Raw genomic sequence first — 25804 nt, forward strand, 5'->3', positions numbered from 1 at the left:
AAGGAGCTACATGCGCATATAAATACTTTAGGGTGCAGAATCCTTTAAAGGGGTATTTGATTTGGCTGATTTGGCAAAACATTCTTCCTCATGGACAAGATCTACTTTTTCATATAATTTGATGGGGTGAAAGTTCAGATCTAGAGCAAACAGGAGACCTCTAAATGGGCAATCCTTCTCTAGTGTGCTGAAGAATGGTCACCTCTAATGTTTTAAAAAAAAGACCCACAAAAAGTATTGCTCAAAACTCAATAGATCAATTAAAAAGCCATGTATTTGTAATATACATCAATTAAAAATAGTTTTATATTATATATTACATTTTAATCTGTATAAGTTCTACTTGCTGTGTGTCCTGTGCATGGAGTGTAGGTTAACGCTCAGTAATGGACGCACATGCTCAGTGGTGTACCTCATCATGCTGCGCAGTGATCTGGCAGTGAGGAGGCCAATACTATGTGGTGATCAGAGGAGAATATCGGCATGTGCAGTAGATGTACCAAGAAGAGATGAGAGCGGAAAGGGGGATATAGATAGAACGATAAATAGGTCATTATATTTATTTGTGCGATCACTGAGGCTGTATATGAGGGACTATTTTCTCTATAGATCAGGGGAGGAAGACATGACATTGAGAGTGAGCAGAAGCTGACTGGGAAATTTGGTTGCTTTCTGATCATTAGCTGTGTCCGCCCACAGGAAGTGAAGAGACCAGATCTGCATCGGAGTAGAAAGGCTGAAAAAGGGTGAAAATTACACTTAAGAATTGTGTTTTTTGTATTAATGTGCTCTATGCCAGAGATTTTTTTTTCTTTTGAGATAACCCCTTAAAGATCCAGTCTTGTCACAGCTAATTACAAAGCTACATGTGGTACAACCCCGTTAGTACTTGTTCAAAATAAGTGATCAAAGCCCATTGAGAATTACAAATACATGGTGATAGGAGTCCTCTATAAAGGAGCAAACCCCTATTGAACGACTGAGTCAGGCCCTAAGTTGACTTTTTTGGGGCTGATTGGTGATTTTATTCAGCTCTATCAAAACTCTAGTTATTCATTTATATGCAGCTTACAGCCGATAGATGTGACTACTGTTACCGCTCCTTCATGGATGAAATTCTGTATTTTCTGAGAATAGTGTAGCATGTCAGTGTTAGGGTATGTTCACCCAGCTTCTAAATCCACATTGTAAAACGCTTCAAGTACTCTTTGATGTGGATTTTCAATCAGATCTGCATCAAAATCCAGATCAAAAGTGACATGGGAAAAATGTGTGCATATAAACAGCAATGTGGATCTGCAATTGACAACTATAGGTGACAGATTGTGGCTGATTTTTACTGGATTTGGGTGCAGAATTGTAAAAAAAAAGAATCTCAGATAAATTAATTATTTTTATTACACTTTTGTTAAAAAACAACAACACATTTTTAATTTTTAAAGAGCAAAAAGTAAACTAAACATGTATCTATAAAAGGCTTTACACTATGAATTTTGCCATATTGCAGACGTATATGAAACTATACAAACAGAAGAACATCTACATGTGCAAAGTCAGGTCTAATCCAAGAGGAGTGCGGGTATACTCCTGCCGGATGACTGCCGTACCCACTACACCCTATTTTTTTTTTTTACACAATTTATTGTGTCAGCCAATCAGATGGCGGAGTTTGGCGTTCAGCTCCCTCTCCTTGGCAAGCAGGTCACCGCTGTGCTTCTTGTAGGCCTCAAACTCTCGTTGTAGTTGCGCCAACTCTTTTTCGCTGTCTGCCAGTCTTGTGTTTAGCTCCACAACTCTGGCACCAGCATCTACAGCAGCCACGTCTCTCTGATAGCGCTCTTCTGCCTCCCGCTGCGCCTTCTCCGCGGCCTGCAGGCGAAGAGTAATATCAGCGGCTTCTCTCTGGCGCTCTTGTAGAGAACGCCCGCGCTCCATGCACAGCTGTAGGAGGTCCTGCTTCTCCTGATTTACTGCCGCCATCTTCTTTTGAGCTTCTTTTTGCTCAGTGTTTTGTACCTCCTCCAAGTGGAGCATCTTCTCCTGTAGCTGCTGACACGTCTGCTCTGAAAGCTGAAAATCACAGATAATATATAAATACTACATAGAAGGATTAACAATAATGCACAAAAATGCTATATTCATGGTCTGACAGGCTGCTCAATATCGCCGATCAGTAAACTTTTACCCATCGGCAGTCGTTTAAATGCCTGTTTACACAGGTAGACCAAAGCAAACGATATGCACTGAGCGGTCTATACTAGATTGCTCAGTGCACAAAGGCTGCCAGGGTCCTCGGCAATTACACAGGGAGAACGATGCTCTTTTGTGCTGCACAAAAGATCATTTCATGTGATGAACAAGTGTTTTGCTCGTTCATCAAGTGATCTGGAGCCTGTTTACACTGCAAGATAATTGAGAACCGAGCGTTTTTAACAACACATGCTCACAATTATCTTGCAGAGTAAATGCTTCTTTAGGCCCCATGTGCTATACTGTAATATGCGTCTGTGCGACTTCTACGCTACGCGGAGCCTTGTTACAGCACTCAAAGACTCATGACACTTTGTATATCCCAGGAAATGCCGCTTACTCAATCACTGGCAAACATATGTGACAGCTGCGGGCAATGATTGGCCAAGTGGGCAATAGATGCGGTAAGTGGAGACCAGTGGGAAGCAAGTCGGAGCAAGTACATTTTGGAAAAGGGAGTGATGAGGAGCACAAAGAAAGTATCACTTCATTTCTTCTTTTAACCCCTTTATGATCCATGATAGATATCTATCTATCTATCTATATATGTATATCATTGAGCTAGTTAGGTTGTATAGAGTGGGCTCAGGAGCTGAGTCTGCTCCACACACAGCCAGCACCTATCCCTAACAGCAGCTCCAGTCAGTGCTGTTAACCCCTTAAATGTAGCTGTCAATCACTGATAATGGCATTAAAGGGGTTGTCCAAAACCAAAGTTGAATTTTATCCTAAATGTCTATTTAATATAATAATCAAATCAACTTTCTAATATACTTTGATGAAAAAATTCCCTACCTTTCCCTCTCTACTCTATCTTCCTGCTTTTATTCTTCCATTCTGATTAAGATTTGTTTGAGAATTCCCATTGCATGGGATTGTCACGGGGATACAGTGACAGAGAGGGGCCAGAAGTTTGCGCCGTCTGCTTACACAAACTCCTGAACTTATTAGAACTGCTTCACCACCCTATTAAACCATGCAGGTTTTCATTGCTGTCATGGCAAGGGTTAATCAGTTCAGTTGATCTCCTGGAGCTCTCCATCCTGAATTGTCTCAGCTGTTCTGTGTTGGCCACTCCCCTCTGGTATATATGCTTCACTGGCACTTGGGTTCTACTTCCTGGTTTGGTGGTGAAGGAGAGAGTTCAGAGTTTGGAGTTGGCGGTTGAAGAGTTTAACTGGAGAGTGGCATGAAGTTGGTTTGCATGTTTATTCTTTAACATTTGGGTACCCCTTCCTATACCTTTGTTTCCCACTGTTTTTTTTTGTGAGTGCATATGTATGATTGTAGTTTTCTTTTATCCCTGTCTGTTAACCGTGTCTGTCTGGTTATTGTTTTCCTATACACCTCAACCCCTCACCTCCCTGGGGGGTAATCAGATAAAGGTTAACTTAGGAGCATAGCTAGGTACGAGGACCCGGCGTCTCCACCTTCAGAAGTAATCCAGGGAATAAGGATAGACTAGGGTGTTCCTTGTTCAAAGGATTGGGTAGATGCCCACAGTCCCTTGTCACTACGTGACAGGGATATTCAAATTAGACATCTTCAAGGGGTCGTAGTTGCGGTCACTGCCACAGTGGCTTTCCCAATCTAAAATGAAGTGTCATCAGTGAAGCCTGTTTAAAGGGCGGGCAAGTCCATGATCTACCGAGCATTCATTAGTTGTCAATTCCAAAGTATGCTCAGTATGCGCTCCCTGCTCACAGTGCTTTTATTCCTTTGAATGTGTAGTGACAGTGCGCTACCTTGCTGGCTCTGATGAGAAGTGATGAGACGGCAAGAGAGCGCACTGTCAGTATGCAATGCAAGGAGAACATGGCGAGCAGGGAGAACAGAGACCAGCACCCCACACTTTCCCAGAAAAAGACGTCAACAATGACGCTTCTTTTCAGGGTAGGGAAAGCATCTGTGGCAGTGACCACAGCGTTGGCCCCCTGATAACATCCCGTTTGAGTATCCCAGCATTCACTGGGGGTTCTAAAACGAAATTTCATCAGAAGGGAAGAAAAAAATCCAAGCAGGACAATGGAGGAAAGAGGGAACGGTAGGGAATTAATTAATTAATGTATATTAGAAAAGTGATCAGATTATTACATTGAATAGATAGAAATTTAGGATTCAATTCAACTTTGGTTATTATTAGCATGAAGAGTAATACATGTAAACTATCTACTCTGGGTTTAACTTCTTCATAATTCTCATCTCTGCTTGCTGTCAGTGAATAGAAACACTTACATTCAGGTGCTGAAACTACCTTTTTCATCCCCAAAGCAGAGAGTTTGCCTAACTGTATCCAGAGGTGGTAATACTTCAGATTTGTACCTGTTTTCATACACTTGATGGAAACAAGAAAACTTTCATTTACTGACAGCAAACAGAGATTTTACAAATAATGAGTGTGCTATATAGCAGCAGAATTAACTAATAAACCCCTAAAACTAAGGCTTCTATCAGATTACAGGAGTCACTGCCACGACTGCTGCACAGGAAATAAAGGACGACCTGCAAGGGAAATAATTGCTGATGGCAGAAGGTGGAAAATCTAATTTGCTTGTTATTTCCAGCTGACTGCTCTGTGCTCTTGGTAACGCTCTCAGCCACCAATCCATAAATCTCCTAACCATATACTCACACATTATGTGCTGTCTGTCTATGTGACACTCCGTCTCCTCTCCTGACATGTTTGGTGTCCTCTAGAACAGGGTTCCCCAACTCCAGTCCTCAAGGCCCACCAACAGGTCATGTTTTCAGGATTTCCTTAGTATTGCACAGGTGATAATTCCATCACCTGCACAGGCAATAATTCCATCACCTGTGCAATACTAAGGAAATCCTGAAAACATGACCTGTTGGTGGGCCTTGAGGACTGGAGTTGGGGAACACTGCTCTAGAAAATCACAAGTCTACAGAATCTCTTCTTATAACTCTGTGTTGTCATACCTCAGTTATTCCTCCTGGAAATGGATGAATTGACAACTGGGTGCTAGTAGTGGTGTTTCTACTGTGAGGGTCGCCTTACAGTAGAAACACTGTAACTAGCACCCCGCTGTAAACTCTAAGTGTTAAAAAAAAGTGCTTGCTGTATTCATAGGAAGAATAACTGAGGAACGGCACAATGCAGAGGAAAAGCCAGTGGGCTGTTGACTGTCTGCGATAAACATTTTCTCCACTCCCGCAGGCAGATTCCAGGGGAACGCAGGGCTCGTCAAAACGCAGCTGCCGGCCCTTTACTTTCTTCTTGCTTTGTAAGCATGTGCACACAGCGTTCAGCACTGCAATGAAAGATTATGTCCGGATGCTGGCCACTGCCAGTGTCTGGATGTACTCCCACAGAAGACATCAGCGGCAGCCTCAGCGCCTACTGTGTTGACTATACCGCAACACCAGCATTTCCTGTGATGACTATACCGCAACACCAGCATCTCCTGTGATGACTATACCGCAACACCAGCATCTCCTGTGATGACTATAACGCAACACCAGCATCTCCTGTGAGGACTATACCGCAACACCAACATCTCCTGTGATGACTATACCACAACACCAGCATCTCCTGTGATGACTATACCGCAACACCAACATCTCCTGTGAGGACTATACCGCAACACCAACATCTCCTGTGATGACTATAACGCAACACCAGCATCTCCTGTGAGGACTATACCGCAACACCAACATCTCCTGTGATGACTATACCGCAACACCAGCATCTCCTGTGATGACTATACCACAACACCAGCATCTCCTGTGATGACTATACCGCAACACCAACATCTCCTGTGATGACTATACCGCAACACCAGCATCTCCTGTGATGACTATACCGCAACACCAGCATCTCCTGTGATGACTATACCGCAACACCAGCATCTCCTGTGATGACTATATCGCAACACCAACATCTCCTGTGGTGACTATACCACAACACCAACATCTCCTGTGATGACTATACCGCAACACCAATATCTCCTGTGATGACTATACCGCAACACCAGCATCTCCTGTGATGACTATACCGCAACACCAGCATCTCCTGTGATGACTATACAGCAACACCAGCATCTCCTGTGATGACTATACCGCAACACCAGCATCTCCTGTGATGACTATACCACAACACCAACATCTCCTGTGGGGACTATACCGCAACACCAACATCTCCTGTGATGACTGTACCGCAACACCAGCATCTCCTGTGATGACTATACCACAACACCAGCATCTCCTGTGATGACTATACCGCAACACCAACATCTCCTGTGATGACTATACCGCAACACCAGCATCTCCTGTGATGACTATACCGCAACACCAGCATCTCCTGTGATGACTATACCGCAACACCAGCATCTCCTGTGATGACTATACCACAACACCAACATCTCCTGTGATGACTATACCACAACACCAACATCTCCTGTGATGACTATACCGCAACACCAACATCTCCTGTGATGACTATACCGCAACACCAGCATCTCCTGTGATGACTATACCACAACACCAACATCTCCTGTGATGACTATACCGCAACACCAACATCTCCTGTGATGACTATACCGCAACACCAACATCTCCTGTGATGACTATACCGCAACACCAGCATCTCCTGTGATGACTATACCACAACACCAACATCTCCTGTGATGACTATACCGCAACACCAACATCTCCTGTGATGACTGTACCGCAACACCAACATCTCCTGTGATGACTATACCGCAACACCAACATCTCCTGTGATGACTATACCGCAACACCAGCATCTCCTGTGATGACTATACCGCAACACCAGCATCTCCTGTGATGACTATACCGCAACACCAGCATCTCCTGTGATGACTATACCGCAGCTTCAGCATCTCCTGTGATGACTATACCGCAACACCAACATCTCCTGTGATGACTATACTGCAACACCAACATCTCCTGTGATGACTATACCGCAACACCAACATCTCCTGTGATGACTATACCGCAGCCTCAGCATCTCCTGTGATGACTATACCGCAACACCAGCATCTCCTGTGATGACTATACCGCAACACCAGCATCTCCTGTGATGACTATACCGCAACACCAACAACTCCTGTGATGACTATACCGCAGCCTCAGCATCTCCTGTGATGACTATACCGCACGACCAGCATCTCCTGTGATGACTATACCGCAACACCAGCATCTCCTGTGATGACTATACCGCAACACCAGCATCTCCTGTGATGACTATACCGCAACACCAACATCTCCTGTGATGACTATACCGCAACACCAACATCTCCTGTGATGACTATACCGCAACACCAACATCTCCTGTGATGACTATACCGCAGCCTCAGCATCTCCAGTGATGACTATACCGCAACACCAGCATCTCCTGTGATGACTATACCGCAACACCAGCATCTCCTGTGATGACTATACCGCAACACCAGCATCTCCTGTGATGACTATACCGCAGCCTTAGCATCTCCTGTGATGACTATACCGCAACACCAACATCTCCTGTGATGACTATACCGCAGTCTCAGCATCTCCTGTGATGACTATACCACAAGACCAGCATCTCCTGTGATGACTATACCGCAGCCTCAGCATCTCCTGTGATGACTATACCGCAACACCAACATCTCCTGTGATGACTATACCGCAGCCTCAGCATCTCCTGTGATGACTATACCACAAGACCAGCATCTCCTGTGATGACTATACCGCAACACCAGCATCTCCTGTGATGACTATATCGCAACACCAGCATCTCCTGTGATGACTATACCGCAACACCAGCATCTCCTGTGATGACTATACCGCAACACCAGCATCTCCTGTGATGACTATACCGCAACACCAATATCTCCTGTGAGTATATGCTGCAGCCCTATGTCTATACATATAAGTATACAGAAGCTCCAGTGTCTACTGTGATGACTATACAGCAGCCCCAGTGTCTATTGTGATGACTATATCACAGCCCTAGTGTCTACTGTGATGACTATACCGCAGCCCCAGCATCTCCAGTGATGACTATACTGCAGCCCCATGTCTCCTGTGACATCTGTACCACAGCCCCTGTGATGTTGATACTGGAGCCCCATGTCTCCTGTAATGTCTATACTGAAGCCTCATGTCTCCTGTGAGTATATGCCACAGTCCCATGTTTTCTGTGATGTCAATACTGCAGCCCCAGTGTCTCCTGTGATGACTATACCGCAGCCCCAGTGTCTCCTGTCATGTCTATACCGCAGTCCCATGTCTCTTGTGATGCATATACTGCAGCCCCAGTATCTCCTCTGATGCCTACACCGCAGTCCCATGTCTCCTGAGTATATGCCGCAGTCTCATGTCTCCTGTAATGTATATACTGCAGCCCCAGTATCTCCTCTGATGCCTACACCGCAGCCCTGTCTCCTGTGATGTCTATACTGCAGCCCCATGTCTCCTGTGAGTATATGCCGCAGCCCCATGTCTCCTGTGAGTATATGCCGCAGCCCCATGTCTCCTGTGAGTATATGCCGCAGCCCCATGTCTCCTGTGACGAGTATACAGCTCCAGCGTCTCCTGTGATGTCTATACTGCAGCCCCATGTCTCCTGTGAGTATATGCTGCAGCCCAATGTCTCCTGTGAGCATATGTCGCAGCTCCAGTGTCTCCTGTGATGTCTATACTGCAGCCTCAGCGTTTCCTGTGATGATTATGCCGCTACCCCAAGTCTGCTGTGATGTATATGCCACAGCCCTATGTCTCCGGGGATATACAGTAGCGTGTTCTGTTACCCCTTCCGGTGCTCGCTATTTGCAGCGTGATCGGCTCATTCCGTGTGCATGATTTGTGACTGTTTGACAGCTTTAATACATGTGAGGAATGCCTAAGAAACGTGCATTCCTGACATGTATTAATACTGTCAGTCGCAAATCATGCACACAGAGTGACTCAAACATAACATTCAAGCACGCTGAAGATACTCGGAAAACACCCGAGCATGCTCATAAATCCCGAGTAACGAGCATGCTCGCTGATCACTAATATTCAGCATCCCCATGTCTCCTGTGATATATGTACTCCAGCTCTCTCTCCAGCTGATGTATATAGCAGTTTCAGTGTCTCCTATGTGATGTACTGTATATACTGCAGACCTCCCACTACCTGACTTCTATAAATTTGACGTGTGCAGTAATTTCCGACTATGAGATCTGCAATGTAATATACATCTGTGATCAGAACTTACTGCTGCAAGTTCTTTACAAAACTTATCATCGCAAAGAGTTGACTGCGCTCCACATCAACGTAAATCTGGAAAAGCAGTTACTAGTAGCTACATCATCCATACCACCTAACATCACAGCCGCACCAAAGACAAGGAGCTCCAGCCATCACATTAGGGGGGAGTTAATTAAAGGGAATCTGTCAGCAGGATTTTGCTCCTCATCTGAGAGCAGCCTGATGTAGGCAAAGAGAAGCTGAATCCAACGATGTATCACTTAGATTACTGGGTGCAGCCGTTCTCACACAATCAGTTATTAGATTTATCAATGCAGCAGAGCTGAGAAAGCTAACCCCGCCCCCACCAGGCTCTGTATATACAATGTCCATAGACAGTGAGCTGCTTATCACAGGAGGGGGCGGAGTCAGACTACCAGGCATGTGCTTCTGTGTTCCAGCAATGATAAGCTCCTGGTGCTAAAACAATCATTACAGGGAAACGAAACCACTGAGCTTGATAAGAGGCTGAAATCTGTTATGTGACCCCTACAGCAGGCGCTCTGCAGCTTACACAGCAAAACCTGCTGACAGATTCCCTTTTAACGTTTGACCAAATACAGCAGGTTAATGTTCAAGTTGATCATTTAGTACGGCCCCCGAAGGATGGTATAAATCTCTAAATGGCCTTTCGCAGAAAAAAGGTCCCCCCCCCCGATGTGAAGGGATGGATACCACTGCTCCTCTTTTTTGGCTCCTAACCTGCATCAAAAACCTGAACAAACCTGAGTGTGCGGCCCGACAATGAGGCTGTGTGCAGACTGGAGAACGTGTCTGTCCCACGGATCCGCACAGCGGACCAATAAGGAAACGCCATGTGTCAGGATCTCCCCAGTGGTTTCATCAGCTTTTACATCTGCATTTTCATTATTGCATTTTTTTTTCTATTGGGCAAAAACAGATTTTTTTTACCCAAAAGAAAACAATAAATCAAAAACTGATCAGATAATGTGAAAGAGGCATAGAAGAAAATTTGCCTTCGTATATGGCCCAGTGCAGGCGGTGACCTCTGACTTGTGTTTGTTATGGGCTCAGTGCAGGCGGTGACCTCTGTGTTTGTTATGGGCCCAGTGCAGGCGGTGACCTCTGACCTTTGTGTTTTTTATGGGCCCAGTGCAGGCGGTGACCTCTGACCTCTGTGTTTGTTATGGGCCTAGTGCAGGCGGTGACCTCTGACCTTTGTGTTTTTTATGGGCCCGGTGCAGGCGGTGACCTCTGACCTCTGCATTTGTTATGGGCCCAGTGCAGGCGGTGACCTCTGACTTCTGTGTTTGTTATGGGCCCAGTGCAGGCGGTGACCTCTGACTTCTGTGTTTGTTATGGGCCCAGTGCAGGTGGTGACCTCTGACCTCTGTGTTTGTTATGGGCTCAGTGCAGGCGGTGACTTCTGACCTCTGCGTTTGTTATGGGCCCAGTGCAGGCGGTGACCTCTGACCTTTGTGTTTGTTATGGGCCCAGTGCAGGCGGTGACCTCTGACCTATGCGTTTGTTATGGGCCCAGTGCAGGCGGTGACCTCTGACTTCTGTGTTTGTTATGGGCCCAGTGCAGGTGGTGACCTCTGTGTTTGTTATGGACTGAGTGCAGGCGGTGACTTCTGACCTCTGCGTTTGTTATGGGCCCAGTGCAGGCGGTGACCTCTGACCTTTGTGTTTGTTATGGGCCCAGTGCAGATGGTGACCTCTGACCTATGCGTTTGTTATAGGCCCGGTGCAGGCGGTGACCTCTGCTGCTCTCAGGGCAGCAGGGTCACCACTGGCAGCTGTAGGGGCACAGACATGGGCCAATGACAACATCAGGAGTCACCAGTATTATGCAGGGCACACGGCAGGTTGGGTCATGATGCAGAGTTTGTATTTGGACCCCGGATCTTCAGGTAACACCTCCATAGTTGATCGCCCATGGGGACAACGTAGGTGACTGTAACCAAGGGGCACAGCTTCCTTCTACCCCCATCAGTGTGCACCTCCTGCTATGGACCACTGTATAGGGACTGCGTATATAAGGCTATATATAGACCACACTGGGTGGGGTGCCACTTTGTAGGGGCATCATACTGTCTGGAGGAATATATAGAAGGGGCGCTGTGGGCATTACACTGTACGTTGGGGACATGAAAGGGTCATGATAATGGGGGGCATCATACTGTGTGGCGGACTATATAAGAGGGGCACTGTGGGGCATTACACTGTATATTGGGGTCATGAAAGGGTCATAATAATGGGGGACATCATACTCTCTGGAGGAATATAATGTGCCGTACATTGTGGCCTTGATAATGGAGGGACACTGAGGGGCATCACTAGGGGCACTGTGTCCCCCTTTTCTAGCTGGGAGGTGCAGGATGCAGAGGGGGCAGGAGTTGTTATTTAGCTCCTAGACTGATGATTTCGGTGGAGACCCCCTCTCATGACGTCATCAGACCCCTGGTGGCCGGTCACTCGCCTGCAGCCTCCGGCTCAGAGCGCGGATCTCCCCGGTGCCACTGTCCCGCTGCCCCCGCAGTTCCTCCACTGCCGCCCGCAGCTCCTCGGTCTCCGTCCGCCGCGCCCTCTCCAGCCCCCGGAGCTCGGTGCTGGCGTCCTGCAGCCGGCTCCTCAGCTCCCGCAGGCTCCGCTCCTGCTCCTGCAGCGCCGGGTCCGTGCCCTCCCGCAGCCGCTGGTTCTCCGCCCGCAGCTCCTCGTTCTGCCGCTTGTAGTCGTCTTTGAAGCGGATCATGTCCTGGTGATTGTCGGCCAGGAGCCCGAACCTCTCCTCCAGCTGCTCCGCCCGCCGCTTCTCCGCGCTCAGCAGCCGCTCGGTGTCGGCGCTCCGGCTCTCCAGCTGCCGGTTGTCCGCCTCCAGGCCCTGGCAGCGGAGCAGCGTGTCGTCCGCCCGCCGCTTCAGCAGGCAGATGAGCTGTGACTGCTCGTCCAGCCGGGACCGCAGCAGCCCCATCTCCGTCTTCTCATCCCACAGCGGAGAGCTGACGCCTCGCACCGACGCCCCGGCCGGCTCTTCCCCGGACTTCCCCGGCATCCTGCGCTCTACTGCCAGGTGCTGGGGTTCCTGTGCGGCCGCACGCGTCTCCATGGTGACCGCATCGCTGGTTGTTATGGGCGGCACCTGTAGGAGGCAGAAAGCAGACAGTAACCAATCAGATCACAGACATAACCAATCAATCACTAGTTACCATGGAGACAATAGCCGCTCATTCACAAAAAAATGTGCTGGTGTTTTACACTGGTTCTGCAAATTGCATCTTCTGAGAGGAAGAGGACTAGAACTATAGCGCCACCTATAGGAAGTAGTTATCATACAAGTCAATACCCCCCCTTTTACAAGCCTTGTCACATGACTTAGGATAAAAGCCAAACCAGAATCTCAATGTGCAGACACTTGTTTGGGGATGCTGCCCCTCATCAGTGTAAAGTATGAGATCTAGTTTGGCTGTATGAGAGGCCTCTGACTAGGGCATAAGGGGTAACCGTTCTCCTTTTGGAGAGTGACATGCCAAGCCTGGCATGACAATGTGAGGAGACTAAGGGTATGTTCACACGGTCCGGTATTGGCAGCGCTTTGAACGCAGTATACTCTGTGCTGCGCCCAAAGCTTCACCGCATCCTATACATTGACTGATAGCATTTGTCTTGCGGAGACTAGTGTTTCTGCAAGAGAAATTGATATGCTGCGGTCTGGAAAGACGCGCTGCATGTCCGTGTCCGCAGGTGCACAGAGACGCATAGTGGGCATGGGATTTGTACAAATTTCATCCACTACACTGTAACATCTGGCTGCTGCGGTTTGCACGCAGCATAAGTGCGCTGCGGACAATACGCAGCAATTACTGATCGCGTGCACGTACCCTTATAGGTCATGCAATGCTCCTCTGGGAATTTAAATATGCAAATTGTCTATTCAGGTGTATTGCATGACCTATAAGCCTCCTTACACTGACATGTCAGGCATGTGATTCTCCACAAGGAGAAACGTTACCCCTTATCAGGAGAAGTGACATCCTGCATGGGGCATTATATGGGGGGGGAATGACACCCTGCATGGGGCATTATATGGGAGAGTGACATCCTGCATGGGGCATTATATAGGGGGGAGTGACTTCCTGCATGGGGCATTATATGGGGGGAAGGGGGAAAGTGACATCCTGCTTGGGGCATTATATGGGGGGAGTGACATCCTGCATGGGGCATTAAATGGGGGGAGTGACATACTGCATTGGGCATTTCATGGGGGGGGAAGTGACATCCTGCATGGGGCATTATGTGTGTGTGGGGGGACAGCCTGCATGGGGCATTATAGGGGGGCCAGTATCCTGTATGGAGCGTTATAAGGGGACCAGTATCCTGTATGGAGCGTTATATTGGGGCCAGTATCCTGTATGGAGCGTTATATGAAGGCCAGTATTCTGTATGGAGCTTTATATGGGGGCCAGTATCCTGTATGGAGCGTTATAAGGGGGCCAGTATCCTGTATGGAGCATTATACTAGGGCCAGTATCCTGTATGGAGCGTTATATGGGGGCCAGTATTCTGTATAGAGCAGTATATGGAGGCCAGTATCCTGTATGGAGCGTTATATTGGGACCAGTATCCTGTATGGAGCATTATATGGGGGCCAGTATTCTCTATGGAGCATTATATGGGGGCCAGTATTCTGTATGGAGCGTTATATGGGGCCCATAATACTGTATGGAGGACTATGTGGTGCCCATAATACTGTATGGAGGACTATAATATCCGGTCTGCACTGTGCTCTGCAAGGATTCACCGGTTTCTGTGCTATTATAGAATTTACTATAGATATCACTCATGTAATGTAAGAAGTGAAATCTTCGGCATTGTACTATATCTATATTTTTCTGCTGTATCTGTGCATCATGAATCGTGGTATGTATTAAAGGGGCCCACTGAGACTCTTTCGCCCGGGGCCCAGAAAAACCTGAAGCCGGCCCTGCCCCTTATACTAGTTCTGTGGTGAGCAGCATAGGAGTCCGGAGAAGAAAGTGGCAAGAAACAGTCTGGGAATAGGAGTGTGTTAGAACTCTCCTGTTAGGTTTTTTCTATCTTGCTGGTCACATGACCTTGTTTGCCTATTTAATCCTGCTCCGCCCTCCTGGCCTTGCTGGACATCATTGTAATTTCTACTCTTAAGTTAGCCTGGTGCTTAGTTATCTTTCTCAGTCTGTTTAGCTTGGTCTTCGGACCTTTATGTTCTATGTTGTGTGTTTGTCTTTTACTGCTACAATTTCTGCTAGGAGGTGCCCAACTTTATCCCAGTCCCTAGTTCTTGTAGGGATCCCTCCCTTGCATCTATAGGTCTTCGTACAGACTAGCCGAGGACTTTAGCGGGTCTGATCGCAGGATCAGGTTCCCCGTTACATCGTAGGGATCTAGCTTAGTTCTATTGTAGGGACGGATCTCCTTTCTTTCCTTAGTGCTTGTAGCAGATCATAACAGTGTGAGCACACGAGTAGGTGTTATAAGGGGTTAATTGACTGTGAACCACATGTTACAGTGCAGTCACACAGATTTGGCTTACCAACTAACTGCAAACATTGGCCGTCTTTCACAGTCCAAAATCTCACTGAAAGCGTCCGATCTCTAAAAGGGCACGGTGAGTATGGGCAGATATATTCATTGACGTGCCACCCGCAAAGCCGTCAATTATAGCTGTGGTCATCTCAACTAAGATTCAGTTGGCCATAGTGTCCTGGGGTGGTACTGGGCATAAAGACTGGCATCCCATGAGCATTTGTGCCACTGTTGTGGCACCCCAGAGGGTCTGGTTGCCACAGTGGTATTGCTTCCCTCAAAAGAGGTAATGCCATGTCTGGAAGCAAGCAGGGGTTCTTCTGGCCAGGTAACACAATATATGCAACACTTTCTGCCTCTAGACCAGCAAGGGGAGGACCCTCCCCTTGGCAACTGGATCTGGAGGCAGGGTTAGTTTAGCTCAGTGCAAGGAGTTGAGTTTAGGACATTGAAGAGAGAGGAGCTAGGGACTGGAGCTGGAGATAGCTCGTCCTAGCTGATCATCTCAGAGAACTGGACACCAGAATCCGAGGCTGTGAGACCCTTCAGGACCAGCAGCAGATACCGTAGGGCAGGAGATTGCAGGTCTCTTGGCACCCATCAGACGCCCGGAGGCTCAGCAGCACCGAGGGATCAGTACCGCCAAGGAGGAGCGAGGCATCCACCAGGCCCGAGTTGCCAGCCATACGGGTGAGCACAGCACGTTACACTCAGGGACGTGGGCTACATCACAGCTACAAGCAGAATAGCCAAAGAGAATAGTGAGAACGGCAGGCCTACAACTCCACCTGCCCAGGAGGACTCTATGCTTGCTCCCAGACTGACCAGACTCTTATCTCTAGCCAGTACTCCAGTCCAGGCCTGTCTAATTGCTACCAGTAAAGACCCTGGGACTGCACTGCACAGACTCTGTGGTTATTTCTGCACCGCGACACCCTGCACAAGCACCATCATCCACACACACTGCCCTGAAGCTAACTCTTCCTGTAGGGAGTTATACCACCTTTGCTGCTATACCACCGGCTTCAGAGGACTGTTCCGCAGCGGCGGTCTTTATTAACCGCACTCCACAGGTGGCGTAGTCGGACATTATATAACCTATATACATCTACTACCCTTGGATTGACCACCTGGGTCACGGACCGGGTCATCGCCACGGTGACTACAACCCCCAGCATCTACAGGCCCAGCTCCGGGCACCCCACGGCCCAGGGGGCTCGTCACTGTCCCAGGACAATCACAGTTTATGCAAGTTCCCCCAAAATTGGGTGTTTCAGGACATTTCTGGGAGGTCCTTTGGACAGGACCTAAATTCTTATTTTGGGCATTAGGGCAGAGTCAGGCGGCCGCATTTCTCGTAGGAGGATCGCATTATAAACCTCGTACTGGCTGTCTGCTCCCTGACCTGACCTTGACAGCTGCATAGAAATATATTACTCTCATGCTCAGGTCAGGAGAGATGCCGGCCAGTCCTTTCAGTGTGATGGGATGACCACACATGATATACAGCAGTGTGTCTGCCCTTAAAGTGGTTCTCCAGTGAGGATAAGTTATGAACTATTCGCGGACTGACGATACTCTATTGAACAGCGGGGATCCGATCTGTGGCAGAACAGGGGATTTAGAATGGAGCAGCAGTGCACAGGCCTGACCCCGACTACATTCATTCCCTGTGGGACTGCTGAGCGCTGCGCTGGTTCAAAATCAAAGGAACACTGGCAACGTTACCTGGAGCTCTCACCGGCTGCCGCTAGATTCCTGAGGAGGCAGGTAGTCAAGTGACTGCCAAGGACATTCATCAGCATAACACAGAACAATACTATACAAGTAGTAACAGTGTTAGAGGTCTCTGATATCCTGAGAATATACACTACTCAAAAAAATAAAGGAAACACTTAAACAACAGAATATAACTCCAAGTGAATCAAACTTCTGTGAAATCAAACTGTCCACTTAGGAAGCAACACTGATAGACAATCAATTTCACATGCTGTTGTGCAAATGGAATAGACAATAGATGGAAATTATTGGCAATTATCAAGACACCCTCAATAAAGGAGTGGTTCTGAAAGTGGGGACCACAGACCACATCTCAGTACCAATGCTTTCTGTCTGACGTTTTGGTTACTTTTGAATGTTGGTTGTGCTTTCACACTCGTGGTAGCATGAGACGGAGCATGTCCAGTCGTTGTAGGGAGGTCATACAGGCACGTGGAGGCCACACACAATACTGAGCCTCATTTTGACTTGTTTAAGGACATTACATCAAAGTTGGATCAGCCTGTAGTGTGTTTTTCCACTTTAATTTTGGGGCTGACTCCAAATCCAGGCCTCCATTGATTAATAAATTTGTTTTCCATTGATGATTTTTGTGTGATTTTGTTGTCAGCACATTAAACTCTGTACAGAACAAAGTATTCAATGAGAATATTTCATTCATTCAAATCTAGGATGTGTTATTTGAGTGTTACCTTTATTTTTTTAAGCAGTGTATATATAGAATGGGCAGCGAGACAAGAACAAAATCAGAAAGTGCAATGTTCAGGTCGCTGCTGGGAACAATGTTGTCAGAGTATTACGTCACAATGATGAATGGCACCAGAGACATCCCGCAGAATCCCACCGCTGGCACCATTTGTGACCAATGGCACCAGAGGGACCCCGCAGAATTCCACCGCTGCCACCACTTGTGAAGGATCCACACCTCGCCAACTGCCTGATGTCACAATTCCGTCAGACGGAACACATGATACGGATCTGCCCTTTGCACCAATGTGACGTTCCGCACCCCCTCAGGGACACGTAAGGTCAGATTGGTACAGTTCTACACAGACACCCCCTGTCCACACGGGTACAGGAAGGCACCTGGAGTGAGAAGAGGTGGCCCACTCAGTCACTGACCTGGCACCACACTCTCTCACACCCCTGACAGGCCCTTTCACTAGCTCCAGTGAAGCAGAACCTTGTCGGCCTAGTAAACAGGCCATTAGTTTCTATTAGATATAAGTCCCCGGTCTGTTGAAGGAAATTATATCGGGCCAGAAACCCACCCCGGTAGCATGAGGATTAAGCCGAACAACGGACATGTGCGTTTGTGGATCGAGATAAAACAGCAGCCCGAGGTTAAATTATATATTTAATCACCTTAAGGGCACACTAGACATTACACTATATGCATAATGGTTATACATACATAATGGTCAGAGATGCAAATACAATAGTAAGGGTACAAAAGTTATAAGCTGATATTAACAGTCAGTTATCAGTCAGATGGAAGGCCTTGCTTGCGGTGGAGGGGCTGCCACATGGGAAGCTTGTGGTCCCTTTTGTTGCGGGACTTCTCGTCATGACCTCCAAGGGAAAAAGACATGGATCTAGGGCTACTGGAACACTTAACCCTTCTGGGTCACTCCCCCTCCTATCCCCTGGCTGGACCTAAATCTCCACCCCGGTCTCTCTCAGCTACAAACTCTAAAAACTGAAATGGGCTATACTTCCTTAATGGACGGTCCCAGGATGCCGGCTCTGGTGTCATCGGATCCAGCCGGGCCCCTGCTATGCGTGGAGACCAAAAACAGTGGCCCTAGAGGTTTCCAAAAGGCTGTGCCGTATATCTCCCTATCCCTGCACGCTAGACTGTGCTGGAAGCTAGGGTGATATTCTTCATGTTCGGGTGGTTCCAAGAATCTATTTGATGTATCACTGGGATGTATCGTATTCCCATAACTCGGTATTGAATTATACTTGTCTGACTTGTCTGGCTGGGGTCCACAGGGGGCTTTCCTGTAGCAGCTCCACAGGTGCTGGTGGGGGGTTTTGTCACTCACTGTCCCTCAGCCCCCTCCCTTCTGCTTGCTGCAAAAGTGTCCGGTTACAGCTGTACACTGTAGGTCTGTATAATCCCCCACCAAACAGGGCACAATGATTGACATGGGATTATATCTTCAGCATTCGTCACACCTTCCCCCTTTAGAGGGTGCTAGGAGGCAGCACCACCCGGTGTTCCTCTGCACACCCATCCGCAACTTCCCCTTGTCGGGATAAGCCATCGGCATTGCCATGGTTGCGGCCCTTTTTGTAGCAAATGGCAACGTGGTACTGCTGGAGCGCGAGGCTCCAGCGTAGCAACCTTCCATTCGTGCCGGATACGGTATGTAACCAGCTGAGGGGATTGTGGTCTGTTTCCACGGTGAATTGGCATCCGTACAAGTATGGCTGCAGACGCTGCAGGGCCCACACAATTGCCAGACATTCCTTCTCCATCGTGGAATAGGCCACCTCCCTTGGCAGGAGCTTCCGGCTCAGGTACAAAACAGTGTGTTCATGGCCCGTAGTGTTGACCTGGCTGAGCACTGCACTTAGTCCAAAATCACAGGCGTCGGTCTGCACTACAAATGGCCCAGTGAAGTCTGCTGCTTGTAGTACCGGAGAGCTAGAAAGGGCAGTCTTCAGCGCCCGGAAGGTCTCACAGTCATTTGTTCAATCGACTGCGGAGGGCAGCTTCTTCTTGGTGAGGTCTGTCAGGGGCTTCGCCAGGTTACTATAGTGAGGGAAGAACCTCCTGTAGTACCCGGCGGTGCCCAGGAAAGACATCACCTGTTTCTTGGTCCTGGTGGTGGGCCAGGATGCGATGGAATCCACTTTCCTGGGCTCTGGCATTAGAGCTCCCCCACCTACTCGGTGTCCCAGGTAGTGGACCTCACTCATACCCAGCTGGCACTTTTCCGGCTTAATGGTCAAGCCTGCGCATTGGATCCGCCCGAGCACCTGCGCCAGATGCTCCAGGTGATCCTCCAGGATGGGACTGAAGATGCATCCAGATACCCATCAAGTCCCTTGAGCAGTATGTTGACCATCCGCTGAAAAGTGGCAGGGGCATTCTTTATGCCAAATGGCATCACCGTGGACTCGTACAGTCCGAATGGGGTGATAAAGGCAGAGTGTTCCCGTGCCTCGGGGGTCAGGGGAATCTGTCAATATCCCCAGCTCAGATCCATGATGGTCAGGTACTTGGCCCCAGGCCAACTGATCGAGCAGGTCATAAATGCGCAGCATTGGGTATGCATCGGTAACCGTGACAGCATCTTGTCAATCTTCTGGCACATGTGCTGCTGTACCTCCAGTGAGACCCGATATGCTGAACGCCGGATTGGGGGGTGATACCCGGTGTCCACATGATGGACGGGCTTATTGCTGAGCACATCCCGGAAGAGGTGTAGGGTCGCCGACAGCTTGGACCGTTGGTCCAACAAAAGCTGGTGGCAAACCTCCACATCCTTGATGGTCTCTCGATGGTTGCACATGGGGAGGGCGCAGGCCTCCCACTCATGATGGGCATTCATCATGTTTACGTGGAAGGCCTTCCACCTTCCCCGGGCGTAGTCCAGGGTGACCAGGTACGTTTCGGCGTTGAGCCGCTGGTGCACGAGGTACGGGCCTTCCAAGGCCACCTGAAGCTTGTCCTGGGGTACAGGGACCAGTACCCACACCTTTTGACCCACCTGGTAGGTCCCCTCACGAGCATTCTGGTTGTACCATCGCTTCTGGTTGACCGGGCTCGCGTCATATTATCGTGCACCAGCTGCGACAAGGCCTTTTTTTTTTGTCACGGAAGCGCACAACATATTCGATTACTGACGCTACAGGGGTGGCTAAGTCCCCTTCCCAGACCTCCTACACCAGAGCCAGGGGACCCCGCGCACGCTGGCCGTACAGGAGCTCAAAGGGGGAGAACCCCGTTGAGGCCTGTGGGACCTCCCGGTAGGCAAATAGCAGGTGTAGGAGGTACTGCTTCCAGTCGCGCCTATGGAAGTCGACTAACATCTTAAGCATCTGCTTCAGGGTGTCATTGAACCATTCGCACAGGCCGTTGATCTGTGGGTGGTACGGGCTGGTCACCAGATGTTGCACCTGTATTTGCTTACAGAGGGACTCCATCAGCTGCGACATGAACTAGCTCCCCCGGTCAGTGAGCATTTCCTGGGGAAAAACCCACTCAGGAGAAAATCTTCAATAAGGCGGTGGCCATCTTGTCGGCCTGAATGGACGACAAGGCTACTGCTTCCGGGTACCGGGTGGCATAGTCTGCTACCGTCAGTATGAAGTGTTTTCTGGAGCTGCTGGGAGTGGCCTTCAGGCCTACCAAATGCACAGCCACCCTCCTGAAAGGCTCTTTAATGTTGGGCAGAGTTATCAGTGGGGCTTTGGGGCGCCGCCTTGCCTGTCACGGGTGTGTCAGAAGTGACAGACAGTCACCCTGCATTTGGTTGCAGGAGATCTCTACGTTTGGCCTTACACACACCTTCTTAGAGGCTGTCTCTCTAGGACCCAGCGGCTACCTTCCTCTGGCCAATTAACACCCTGGCCTGGGTGTATAAATACCTGCTGTCTGCTATAGGAAGGTGCCAGCGATACTCACATTACCCCTTGTGAAGGCTCAGAGCAAGTGCATTACTTCTTCCTCTCCGGACCTATGAGGGCAGGTGTTCATCTTTCTGAAGTCGACAAAAGCTAAGCTATCTTCCCTTGTTTGTTCCCCCTTGTTGTCTTTAGTTGTCAGTGGGGATTGACTAGCGCTCACCTCACTCCATTCCCTAGCCAGGGCCTAACGCCAGGGAAAGACAGGGCGAGGTTCGCGTGCGGTGATTGGTGAAGAACCAATATAGGGACGTTAGTGGAGACAGGGTAATATTAGATCAGCCTAGGAGGTCTCCACTTCTCCCTTTCCCTAGAGTGTGGGCTCCCTTTCCCTCTTCCCTTTGTGTTGAACTAAGTCTTACTCACACCTTGCGTGACACCGCCTTCCCCAACCTCTGACAGGTGTCACACGACAGGCAGTAGGCAGTCACCTCGGCCCCCATCCTTAGGCAGTAGAAAAGCTGGGCTGGCCTGGCCTTGGTCTTAGTGATCCCTAGTTGTCTAGCAATCGGAATATCATGCGCCATCTGCAACAACTCCGCCCTGTACGGATAGGGTACCACTAACTGTCGGTCCCTGGGTCACACCTCCGGTGAACCTCGCTAGACTGTTCCCCGGTACAGCCGTCCTTGGTCCCAGACCACCTGCTCGAGGTCTGAATCTGAGGGAGGCTGTGCCGCCTGCTCCTTGAGAGCTTTCAGGCTGTCGTCGGTCTCCAACGCCTGAAACCCCTGATTGGACGTGGCCAGAATAGACGAAACTGCCACGTCTTCTGTCAGTTCCCCTGGTCCTGTCTCCTAGCCTCCGTCTGACCCGGCAGCCACTTGGTCGGAAGGGGAGAAGCCGTCAGACTCCGGAGAGGCCCCTGGGGTCCAGGTACCACCACTGCGCGTGACAGCGGCCATGGCCGCTGTGACCATGGGTGGCGCCTCCTTCTCCTCCGCTTCTGACCAAGCCTACGGTCTAAACGGATTAACCTGGCCCTCTGACATCCCGGATATGGAGGAACCCTGCCATGCGGCCTTACCTGGGAGCCCTACCTCTCCTAGGACTGCCCCGCCCTCCATGGCATGCTCCCACTCCACAGCTGTTTGCCCCGTCTGTCCCCTCTGTGACAACCTCACAGGACAAACTGTTCCAGCCTGCTGTCTGGCCACACTCTAAGGCCTTATCACAGCTGACTTGATTGATCTTTCCCCTCCTGAGGAGAGAGGGACACAGTACGTCATCCACCCCCACATCCCCATCAGTAGGCATGTTAATAACATTGGCATCAACAGGGGTGGACATGAAGTTGTCTGGAGTGTCAGGCCTTGTGGGTTCAGTGGCCACATAGTGGAACACTAGCCGCCCCAAGTCTCTCCCAAGCAAAACACTTGTGGGAATGTTCGGAGTTACCCCAACCTCCCGCACTCCTCTCCCGGCTCCCTAGTTCAAATAAACCTTGATGACGGGCAGCGCCGGCTCGATGCCCCCAATCCCGGAGACGGTGAGAGTTTTCCCAGGTATCAAATCCTGGGGCGACACCTGTTCAGGCCGCACAAGAGTCATCTCAGCGCTGGTGTCTTGCAGTCCCATGGCCCTGGTGTGGCCTATGGTGACGGTCTGAAGGTTGTCAAGGGACCTCCCACCACTCAAACACAAAACAGTAAATGGTTTCTGGGACAGGGACGGGCCCTTCTGGTGCTGAGGCTACATGGCTTTGAAGCGGCCCGGCTGTCTGCAAAGGTGACACAATCGGGGTTCCCCTACCAGCGTGGAGAGGAAAGCATGGGTAGGTGCCCCTTTGGGCCTGGGGGCAGGGACAGTAGGCACTGCGTTCGTCTTACTCCCTCTCCAGCCGGGAAGTTTCTTGGCCTCTGGAGTTCTGTTGTTGGAGTACTCGTCAGCAAGTGTTGCTGTTGCAGAGGCCCCCTTTGGCTTCCGGTCACGGAGGTACTGTTGGAAGTCCTCCTGGCAGTTCCACAGAAACTGCTCAGTCGCGATGAGCTCCTTCAGCTGCTGGACGGTGGTGAGCTCCAGTCCCGTGGTCCATTGATCAACTGCTCTCAGTAGGGCCCGCATGTGATCGACCCAGCAGTCTGCAGGACCCCGCTGCATACTCCGGAGCTTCTTCCGGTACCACTCAGGGGTCAAGTTGTACTGCCAGACCAGAGCCTGCTTGATGTCCTCATAGCTCAGGATGGTCTCACTGGGCAAGTACCCAAAGATTTCCAGGGCCTTACCCCTAAGGCGAGGGGTTAAGAACCAGACCCACTGGTCCTCAGGCAGATGGTACTGACGGCATGTTTTTTCAAATGCCAGCAAGAAAGTGTCCCCTCCTTTGTCCACCAGGGGAAAGTCCTCCGCCCGTAGCTTCGGGACTCAGATCTCAGGGGGCTCGGGACTGGCTGGGGCTTGCAGCCAGAGCTGGAGACGAAGCATATTTTCCTGATGCTCGCACACCCGCTGATATTCTGCTGTGGCTGTTGCCTTGCGACGTGCTGCTGCTGCCTCGAGACATTCCACTGCAGCTTTGAGGGTCTCATAGGTGGCCTTGTCTCCAGCCATGAGACTGGCCAGGGCAGTTTGCACAAGGTCATCCAAGCCTGCCTGGCTGGGGGGATGGGCATGTGGTGGGTGGCCCATTGTGGGACCGACCGCCGGCGACTCTCTCTCTGGGGAGCCTAAGCGGGACTCCCCTTCTTCTGGAGCGACATCGTCTTCCACCTCCATCCTACCATCCGGAGCATTGGCCATCTCCTTGGTTCTGCCCCTGGAGCCACTGGCCATCCTTGCACTCTGTGGTGACTGACACTGAACTGCAACCTGATGCTCCCACACACCTTACAGTATTTGCACTAAGACTGTCTAGTGCTGAGCTGATCTTAAGTCCCCAGCAGCATAAGCTACTACTGGCAGTCTTTAGTGAAGTTCCACACTTCCACACACTATTATCTCGATCCCACACCGCTTGCCACCACTTGTGATGAATGGCACCAGAGAGATCCCGCAGAATCCCACCACTGCCACCACTTGTGAAGGATCCACACCTCACCACCCGCCTGACGTCACAATTCCGTCAGACATAACACGTGATACGGATCTGCCCTTTGCACTTACATGACGTTCCGCACCCCCTCAGGGACGCGTAAGGTCAGATTGGTACAGTTCTACACAGACACCCCTTGTCCACACGGGTACAGGAAGGCACCTGGAGTGAGAAGAGGTGGCCCACTCAGTCACTGACATGGCACCACACTTGCTCACACCCCTAACAGGTCGAGAGGCCCCTTCACTAGCTCCAGTGAAGCAGAACCTTGTCGACCTGGTAGAGCTGCCATGAGTTTCTAATAGATATAAGTCCCCAGTACGTTGACGGGAATTATATTGGGCCAGAAACCCACCCCGGTAGCATGAGGATTAAGCCAAACAACAGACGTGTGAGTTTGTGGATCGACCTAAAAGAGGAGCCCAAGGTTAAATTATATATTTAATCACCTTAAGGGCACACTAGACATTACACTATATACATAAGGGTTATACATACATAATGGTCAGAGATGCAAACACAATAGTAGGGGTACAAAAGTTATAAGCAGATATTAACAGTCAGTTAACAGTCAGATGGAAGATTTGGCTTGCAGGGAAGGGGCTGCCACATGGGAGGATTGTGGTCCCCTTTGTTGCAGGACTTCTCCCACACGATGTGTCGTCATGACCTCCCAGGGAAAAAGACATGGAGCTAGGGCTGCTGGAACACTTAACCCCTCTGGGTCACTCCCCCTCCTACCCCCTGGCTGGACCTAAATCTCCACCCTGGTCTCAGCTACAAACTCTAAAAATTAAAATGGACTATACTTTACTTCCTTAATGGACGGTCCTAGGGAGCCGGCTCTGGTGTCATCGGATCCAGCGGGGCCCCTGCTACGCGTGGATACCAAACACAGTGGCCCTAGAGGTTTCCGTATGGCTGTGCCGTGTATCTCCCTATCCCTGAGCGCTAGACTGTGACATTCTTCATGTTCGGGTGGTTCCAAAAATCTATTTGGTGTATCACTGGGATGTATCGTATTCCCATAACTCGGTATTGAATTATACTTGTCTGACACAAAGGATATGCTGCATGGCTGGGGTCCACAGGGGGCCTTCGTGTAGCAGCTCCATAGGTGCTAGTAGGGGTTTTTGTCACTCACTGTCCCTCAGACCCCTCCCTTCTGCTTGCTGCCAAAGTGTCCGGTTACAGCTGTACACTGTAGATCTGTATAATCCCCCGCCAAACAGGGCACAATGATTGACATGGGATTATATCTTCAGTATTCTTCACAGTAACTTTTACAGACTGACAATAAAACATACAAAACCAAAGAAAATG

General features: G+C 49.6%; 1 protein-coding gene across 1 annotated transcript in view; it reads right to left on the reverse strand.

Moving 5' to 3' along the window:
* Nucleotides 1-1380: 1380 nt before the first annotated feature.
* Nucleotides 1381-25804, reverse strand: part of CCDC89 (coiled-coil domain containing 89) — a 106326-nt gene continuing 81902 nt past the window's right edge. Inside the window, exons 2-3 of the mRNA XM_073670171.1 lie at nucleotides 11951-12610; nucleotides 1381-2070 (exon numbers count right to left, since the gene is read on the reverse strand). Coding sequence (XP_073526272.1) covers nucleotides 1648-2070; nucleotides 11951-12610 — 1083 coding nt within the window. The 3' untranslated portion in view covers nucleotides 1381-1647. The remainder of the gene's footprint in view (nucleotides 2071-11950; nucleotides 12611-25804) is intronic.

This window comes from Phyllobates terribilis, unplaced genomic scaffold (genome assembly GCF_046119375.1).
Source record: "Phyllobates terribilis strain yellow unplaced genomic scaffold, ASM4611937v1 Scaffold_2__4_contigs__length_985480577, whole genome shotgun sequence".
Lineage (NCBI taxonomy): Eukaryota > Metazoa > Chordata > Amphibia > Anura > Dendrobatidae > Phyllobates > Phyllobates terribilis.